The sequence below is a fragment of the Mercenaria mercenaria genome, chromosome 7, assembly GCF_021730395.1.
Source record: "Mercenaria mercenaria strain notata chromosome 7, MADL_Memer_1, whole genome shotgun sequence".
NCBI lineage: Eukaryota > Metazoa > Mollusca > Bivalvia > Venerida > Veneridae > Mercenaria > Mercenaria mercenaria.
In genome coordinates, this window is record NC_069367.1 from 41,646,699 (window position 1) to 41,655,914 (window position 9,216).

Sequence of the window (9,216 nt, forward strand, 5' to 3'; positions counted from 1 at the left end):
TTGTATTCCGCTATCATAGTCGTCCTGAACATCAGAATGGTGGTTTCGTGGCTCGTGATTTTAAGTGCCGTGCAGTTTGCCGCTGCTAATAGCATACAAGCACGAGATACGCGATGCTACACAAACCTTGGCTGTTTTTCTTCGTACGCGGATATCCCTGCGCCACAGTCACCAGATCAAATCGCGACCACATTCCGTCTGCACGTTAGAGGCACGAGCAGTTCTTTCAATCTAGCGTCGATGCATTATCAGTCTCAGATAAGCGGCTGGGTGACACATTTTGATTCCAGTAAGAAAACAAAGGTCCTTATTCACGGATACCTCGACTCCGGATCAACAGCATGGATGCCACAAATGTCAAGCGAGCTTCTTAAGAAGGTCTGACTTTATTTTCTTTATTGCATGTAACTTGTTAACACTTATGGCCGAGTTTCTTGCGCTCAATGTTACAAAGACGTCTTTTCTTACATTTGAATTTTTGTTTTTATTTGTGACTTTTTTGGAGTGTTGCAGATTGGTCCGTAGGGCAATATCAAATTATGAAGAAAGTTACTCTTTTCTGAAATTTCTAGATTTTATTTGATAAGTGCAGTTAAAGATCCCACATATCTCGCCTTATTTCAGCTTTGATAGAAACTGATATAGTTGACGGACCATGAAACAGAGCCGTTTGTTTATACACCCCTTTGAACAATCTTAAGGTACTGTAGAAAGACTTGAAAAAATTGAAAGACGCTAACTAGAAGTTGGAGTTTCGTATATTATGTTCGAAATATAGGGTTTGTAGTGGATTTATTTGATTTTCAAATAATTTTGGCATTGTATGTAAGTGTATGTTACTATCTTTAGGTGGTTCTTTTGTCTGTTAATTATGTATAAATATTATTATCACCAGTCTGTTGTAATTGAAGTCAGGCACAAAAAATCACAAAAGGTTCGATCCGGTGAGAAAAATAAGGTCCTTCATATTTACTGAACCCCACCTTTAGGACTTTGGTTAAGTAACCAATTTACAGGGCGAACTAGCATATATTTGCTGCGTAGTCATGTATCATTATGACTGTCACATGTAGAAAGTCAGTCTGACATTGCGTAAATGCTCTTCAAATAGCGTAAAATCATTCAGCCACAATAGGTAGTGATACCAAATGTACGCTTATTTGCAAAATATAAAAATGAAATAACACACACGGAGATTTACCCTTTTCGACTGCAGCGCAAATATTCTTTAATTACGAAGTAATGTCACTCGCTTATATTCACGCTGTGTACGCCGAGTTAATGGTATTTTTTGAGCCTGGATTTTGAAAATAATTGAAAACCGTCTGTTCAAAATTACTTGTCCCGCCATTTGTGTTAAAAGATGTTAGATAAAAAAAATGCCAATCATTCTCTAATAAAACTGAAATGTATATTACTTAACACAAAACCTCTCTAGATAGACTCTCCTGCTTGTTTTCGAACAACTTCGTATATTTTTTTAAATATGTTTGGAGGAGCAATAACCTGTGAAGTATGAACGTTAAGTTGAAAACTCGATGATAAGAAACAACCACTGTACATTACCATTAACCTGAACGTCGGCAAAACTTAGAACCAAATCGGGTCTTGTTTCTAAACACATAAAAAAATGAAATAATGCAGACAAATTCTGGTAACCATTAATTACACAAAATCTGTATTAGTTCTTTAAGCAAATTTAATCAAATATTTCTCTACCGGGCCACGCCCTAGCAGTGACGCCTGTTGTCAGCTTCTGACAAGGTTATTTTATATAATTTTGGTTGGATGGTTAGACCTTTTGGATTGAAATGTCATTACATCCATTTCCACATGAAATACATTGCTCGTGATTATATATTCAAAATCCGTCTCCATTTCATATAGCTTTCTGTTCACCATCCATCATATTATTACTGTGATGTAAAGTTTTCATCTCCTACTCATGAATTCTCAGATATTGAAATTTCTAGAAAATGTCTTTTTTATCTATATCTTTTCACAAAATTGCAGTCATTATTATCTGCACAGTTACTTTTCAGTTGACTCTTACTAACTGTACTTCGTGACACTGTCTTTATAATAGTCTCTACTTTTTTATTTGATTGTGTATAATTCGTATCTTAATAATTCTGTCGTAACATGGTTATCTACAAATTTACCCCCCTTTATAACGTCCTCATATTATTGAACATCTTATATATGTCACAGTGTTGTTGCTTCTTAAACATACATTGTAATCCATCTTCCACTAACCGGTGGGAACGAGATACATGCAGTAACTCGCGGCCATGGGTTTGTTATCGTATGGCTAAGAGATACTATCTTCTGTTAACGAGAGAATATCGCGAGCGATTTATAACAAACCACACATTTGTCCCATCTGGGCATCCGTACATAACAGAGAGATTTCAGATCATTTTTATTCTAACCACATGTACATCTTTTCAGCTTCTAATGTTGCCTTTTCAAAAAAACTTCATACGGTTTTAATGATACTTGATTTGATTGGTCACAAAAACGTTGTCTTTTTCCACGTCAGCCTTTCCTGTAAAATCGTTTAATTTTGCAGGTATAAATTGTGTGTTTTTTTTGTTGTTTTTTGTTTGTTTTTTTTTTTTTTGGACTAAACTGCTCTTTCGTTGGGATAGAAATTCGTGAATTTCAACTTATTAAGATAAAAGAATGGGAACTTGTGATTTTACGGGTTAACGCAAAAACGAAATCCACGAAAACTAGTCCATTACGCATAGTATGTTACAATTGTTAGAGGCTGACTACATGTATGTCCTCGTTTAATTCACCATCATCATCATCATCATCATCTTCATCATCATTATTATTATTACTATTATTTTTATTATTATTAAGGGATTTACAAGTAAGTGCAAATGCACTAAGAACTAAACATAACTCTGTCTGTGAAAATAAAAGCAAAAAAACGAAACTTTCAGGAGATAAGTATGTCTATAAAGTACTATCACCGTATTTTAGGACAGTAAAAGGTCATGGTTTTGTATCTATAAGTGCTACATCGAGTCACGTTTTGATTACCTATAAAGTTGCTATATCAGCGTATCTGGGGCACTAAGTGCAGCTATTTAAACTAAATGACCAAAATTAACTGCACATTTTCGTTCTTTTTATTTTTCGTATGAAAACTACGTATTTCACTGAATAAGAAATACAAGTAATTACTTGGTATTGATTTTCAGAAAAAAGTGCAATTTTAGAAACAGAAATTACTTCTTACTGTCTATAGATCCTTTGATATTTTTTTTCTTTTCGCACTAACACAGGAGGACATGAAAGGTGGACAAACTGCTGGTTATTGTACCGTCGTGTCATGGCGTTTAGACGAAATAAAACACCTTGAAACAAAATTATTAAATGGGCGAACTCACGAATTATTCTTTTAATAGACTTTTGTGCTAAATGTCATATCGATGCCATTTATTTGCCATGTTGTTATGCCTTTGCCTCTGGCACACAAAGACACAAAAGGTGCCATCAAGTCGCATTTAGAAAGTTTATATGAATTATTTAAATTCAAATCATCAGTCGTTTTTAAGCAACAGTATTCATGAATTCTTTTGGATTTTTTAGACGTTTTGACAATGAAATAGCAAATAACCAAATTGCTCTTACATCACGGATCACACTGCGTTTTAAGCAGGTGTGAGGCTGCAAAGGAAAAAGGTTCGTACGCGTGTCTCTCGTACTTAGTAACCTTAGATATTACCCAGTAACCCAATTACAGGTTATTCTTTAAACCTCAGGGTGACTTCAATGTAATAATTGTCGACTGGGGTCACGGATCAAAAACCGACTACCAACATGCGGCTGCAAACACGTTTGTAGTTGGTGCAGAAACCGCGCTACTGTTGAAATATCTCCACGACGACCACGGTCTTAACTACGCTGACGTGCACGTAATTGGACACAGTCTTGGCGCACAAACAGCCGGTCACGTTGGACATGCTATTCCACACTTAGGACGTATAACAGGTATAAAATTTACAAATTACATTTATTAGAATAATTAAGTATATGAAAATAGTCTAACAATAAGCTAATTTGTACACGGATCGAGCGAACTGCCCTGTCATCTAGAAAAATAGTATTGCCGTTACTTCTCATAATAATATAGGCACAGACTAGTTAAAAAGTCACCATAATACCGGCTTAACGTTAAATACTTAACGCAATGATCGCATATATATAACGACATCAAATACTTTTTAAACCTTTTATTTATGTTCTTAATACGCTACCATGTTACGGCCATTTTTTGCTGAATACCGGACCTCTACTAAACGTCTTCTATATCGTCTGTATTAGATATTTAAAATTCTGTTTATTTATTTTCCTATAGCTTTATAATTAGTAACGTGTAACACAGGAATTTTTGCCGGTTTGTTTCACCTCAGTTTGATTGTGTGAAGTACATTTTATGTTTGACCTTCTGTATCGCGAGAAACACGTATAACTGTGAGATACAAACACATGGCTAACACATTCGCTTGTAAGGTCTCGCTTAATTTATAAAGGTCAAACATCCTTAAAAACCCGCGAAATATTACTCTTTGCTACAGGTTTGGATCCAGCTGACCCTGGATTTACTGGACGACCTCTAGACAAGCGTCTTGATGCCTCGGATGCTGACTTTGTTGACGTCATACATACAGACGCTTCTAAATTCAATCTTTTGTCAGGTAAAGGGTATCTAAATTAATAGAATATGGCCAAATAAAATATTATTATGTGGTAGATCTATTTACGTCTCAGATTGGAGAACATGGATTTTGAGCGCAGACTTGATGTAAAGTTATCAATTGTTGCCGATAGTAATGATTATTTTACCATTCATGTTTATGTCACCAAGAAATTTATCAACAAAAATGAAAATAACGACCGTTTGGCTGAGTTTTGTTTTATAGGTTTTGTTTCCATTTTTAGGATACGGAACCCGTGACGCAGTTGGTGATGTTGATTTCTACCCTAATGGAGGGGATCATCAACCCGGATGTGCCGAAAAACCGGCTTCAGGTGCTATAGGAAGTATTATACAGGGATCCATAGGAGGTATTGACTTAATCTTATATACCGGTACCAACTTGAGTGGCTTGCAAACAGCTTCCGGTTCAACCAATCACAGAAGAATGCTAAATTCGAGAATATACCGTCGAACGTTTATAACGGTGTTACTCGTTTTGTGCAAAACGTTTCTTAGCAGTAAAATTTGCGTATCGGATAAATTTCATTGAAATACCTTGGTGATATTGAAATTTCGGGTTTGAATGTAGAGTTGTTGAACAGCTTCAATGAAATATAACAAAAATGGCGAGTTACGTTGTGGAACAGCCCCATAACGAGGTGTAAGCAGTGACTTGAACGTCAACAACGTTTGTCACTTAGCAGTTTGTATCATACTTCTCAATTTAATTTGACGTACATGGTAGGTACCACTATGACTACATACAAGATGTTCATATCTATAGGCTATTTTCGGGTAGTAGAATGTTATTGAGATCAAGCAAGGACGGATCCAGGGGTGGAGGCGCCCCCCCCCCCACCTAAAATCGCCGGAGCATAGGTAATTTGTCTTTTGTTCTTGTTGAAAAATATAAAATATGCAATTTTCTCGCTCGCTACGCTCGCATAGGTAATTTGTCTTTTGTTCTAGGTGAAATATATAAAATATGCATTTTTTCTCGCTCGCACTATAAAAATCCAACAAAGTTTGCATGAGCTCCTATAAAGCTCTTTACCATTCCTATGTTCATAGCCCTTGGTAGCCCCTCCCCATAAAAATCCTAGCTAAGAAATTCCATTGTGAGATACTTCCGCAAGAATAAGTCTGACAAGTCATAAAACGTGGAATATAAATAGCATGTTATTTGGGTTGATTTTGTCACAAATCCTGTCCTTTTAAAAAAACAAATAAAGTACATGTACCTCAGAATGCACCAGATGGATCCATTGTTTTCACAATTTTCCGGGTAGCATGCCCCCGGAACCCCTAGTTGCGCCCACCCCAACACCAAATCCTGGATCCGCCCTTGTCAAGTCTACTATCCCCCAAACAAAAGCACTAATTCCATGATGGAGATGCACTTGTAAGGTAACGCAACTTTTATTACATTGATATGCTTACTTATGAATACCGGGCCATTGAACAAGAGAGGAAACCAGACTGAGTGTACCCATAAACTTATATTTATTTGTAATTACAGGTGTTGCCAACTCAATCACATGCAGTCATTCTAGATCAAGGGAGCTATTTATGGAATCTATAAACTCCCAGTGTAAATTTTACGCACATACTTGTCCAAGCGGCGACGCTTTTGAAGCCGGAAGTTGTCTTGGCTGTCCATCTGGCGGATGTCCTTCGATGGGATATGACGCGGATAAAAATAATGATCTGCGGGGCACCTATTATCTTAGTACTTCCGGGCAAGCACCGTACTGTGGTAAGAGTTTAAATCCACAATTTTGAAGATTGTACTAAATTGTTACACCGTGCAGTATAGTCCTTTGTAAAACGAAGTAACTGTCTAGAAAGTCTGTACATGTAATACCTCTTTTCGTCGGCATAATGATGCCTTTCTCTTTTGTACCTATCATGCTTAGTCCGTCAGAAAAGGGGACTGCTTGCATGAGATTCAAGGCCGAAAAACACTTATCCCCACATTTCATTTTCACGTAATCTTGTGGGTTTTCTTTGAAGCATTCCGAACACATGATTCGTCTTCATAAATCAAACATGACGTAAATTTGCAGGTGAAGTAATGGCTAACATGTATGCTAGCCATAATTGATTTCTTTGCTTGATAATCTTTCATTTTGTGCTTGTATAAATGTTGTGTTTGTATTGTTTTTGTAGTTGTAAGCGCTATACCCGCCCGTTTAGCTCAGTAGGGAGAGCGTTGGTCTACGGATCTCGGGGTAGCGAGTTCGATCCCCGGGCGGGGCGTATGTTCTCCGTGACGATTTGATAAAATACATTGTGTCTGAAATCATTCGTTCTCCACCTCTGATAATTCATGTGGGGAAGTTTGCAGTTACTTTCGGAGAGCAGGTTTGTACTGGTACAGAATTCAGGAACACTGGTTAGGTTAACTGCCCGCCGTTACATGATTGAAATACTGTTGAAAAACGGCGTTACCCCCCCCCCCCACCCCTAAAACAACAACAACAACAACAAAAAACAAAAAGCAACTATCCAGCCTTTAATGTTGGGAGAAGACAGTTGAGGCCCACTCGGGCATGATTTAAAGCACAAGTTGGCGGTTGGATAGAAACAACGATCTGTTGTTGGCCAATTGGGTGCTATCCTCGCTTGAAAGAGTGGAAGCCACAGAGGCGAGGGACAAGTGATTCCAAGTTACTATGGAGCCCCCTCCCCTTTTACACAAGTTTCATTTTGATCAGATGAAAGGACCGAACCAACTTAACAATGTGCTTGTAATTTAATGCAAAGGATCCGATTGTTCACATATTATGTCACAAACAGATAACTGTTATATTTAGGTCACGAGTATTTCATCGATATCCGTATGTCTGACCGGATGTTCCATACTTATGGAGAATTTATCATAACCCTTGTTGGTACAAATGGCAAATCGGAACCACTCAAATTCGAAAGGTTAGTCATTACTTTCGTTCAGAAATGATACATTATTAATAAACACTTTCTTAAACTGCAATATTTGTTTGGGACCGAACAATTGATCTTCATTTGGTGACATGTGGATTCATTTAGAGCCAGAATGTCTTTTTTTTATTTGTGCGAAGGTCATATTTTCTACAAAATTTAAAGACCAATGACATTCTCTTTTTTCCAAATGTTTATTTGTTATAACTTCTATGTCTTATTTGGACCACCTAATATTTCCAAAAATAAAACAAAAATTGCCCCTAATGCCATTCCGTGGTAACAAAAACAGAAGAGTTTGAAATATAAAACCGAAAATCTAAAACATCAAGAATATCAACATAACGGAGAAGTTTGGCGTATAAGTTTTGTAGGTTTTGAATCCAAACAGTAAATAAATTATTTTATTGGGAGACGAGCCTTAAAACTCTAGCATCTGAGTGATCGATTTTGATCTTGATCTGTATGACAACAGACTGCATTCTTAACCTTTAGCCTGCTAGTGGCAAACAATTTTGTCAGGCCAGGATCAGATTTCACGTCCATGCAGGCTGATCATGGTCTGCACTGTTCACTACTTAGTCAGTGAAGTTTCAGTGAACATCCCTTTGAATAATAAGTGGTACTGCCAAAATTAAATGACGGACCAGTCCATTTTTGAAATTTAGCATGGTAAAGGTTAATCTGGTCTCCAAACTCTGTTTTATTACTTTGAATAAACAATTTTTATTTACAGTTTAATGCATTCCCTCGACCACGGCGATGACGAGAAACATGTCATATCTACACACACTGATATCGGAACTGTGACGTCAGTACAGCTTGAGTACGTAAAGTCACGTGATCTCCATGGTGTTTTGGCTGCTCCGTCTGTAAGAGTACACAGTATCGTAGTGGAACCAGCTGAAACATCCCAGAAGTAAGTCTGTTAAGGTTGTCACATGTTCCGGTTTAGACCGAAGAACGACAAATAGACACGCCATTTCAGCAATACGGTACATTAGTCAATACAACAGCAACCCGACAGTTCAGTGCTCAATGAAACCTTACGACATCGCGACAGTACTATTGTACTGACGTGTCGTTAGATCTATAACGGTTTTGTCGTGTCTTAATGTAGCGCGTCATGTCGTATTGTTACATGTTGCGTAGCACTATCGTAAAGTCGTGTCATATTGTCGAAATGCTGTGTTACAATGCATTAATGACATCTTGTATTGTCGTTATGACAAATTGCATTGCCGTTGTCTCGCACCGGTTTACGCGTAGAATTTACACGATATCGCGACATTGCATCACGGCACTACAAAAAAGCGACACAACGTAATGTTTTTGTTTATGAGGTGAGTGCAGCTGTTACCGAACTGATGACAGATAATTTTATACATTTTTAAGCAATGTGTAACGTGAACTGTTTTATTTTCTTCAGAACAACATTCTGCGCACACGAGCACCGCTTCAACTCTGGACACCCTCAAACAGTCACTTCCCATACAGGATGCTAAACGTCATTTTGTTGTAATAAAATTCAATAAATCAAGTCTATTCAGAAGGCTTAA

The 9,216-nt window shown here is 37.3% G+C and overlaps 1 protein-coding gene across 1 annotated transcript; it reads left to right on the forward strand.

The window, feature by feature from the left end:
* On the forward strand, positions 1-9,216 carry LOC123554325 (inactive pancreatic lipase-related protein 1-like). Its single transcript, XM_045344406.2, has 8 exons — positions 1-378; positions 3,780-4,008; positions 4,596-4,715; positions 4,960-5,085; positions 6,237-6,473; positions 7,534-7,648; positions 8,394-8,576; positions 9,087-9,216. The coding sequence occupies exons 1-8, from the start codon at positions 37-39 to the stop codon at positions 9,160-9,162; spliced, it is 1,428 nt and encodes a 475-aa protein (XP_045200341.1). The 5' UTR covers positions 1-36; the 3' UTR covers positions 9,163-9,216.

Coding starts and splice junctions, on each gene's coding strand:
- LOC123554325 (XM_045344406.2), top strand. CDS start 37: ATGGTGGTTTCGTGGCTCGTGATTTTAAGTGCCGTGCAGTTTGCCGCT. Junction 379..3,779: donor CAAGCGAGCTTCTTAAGAAG/GTCTGACTTTAT, acceptor TTTAAACCTCAG/GGTGACTTCAATGTAATAAT. Junction 6,474..7,533: donor CGGGCAAGCACCGTACTGTG/GTAAGAGTTTAA, acceptor TGTTATATTTAG/GTCACGAGTATTTCATCGAT.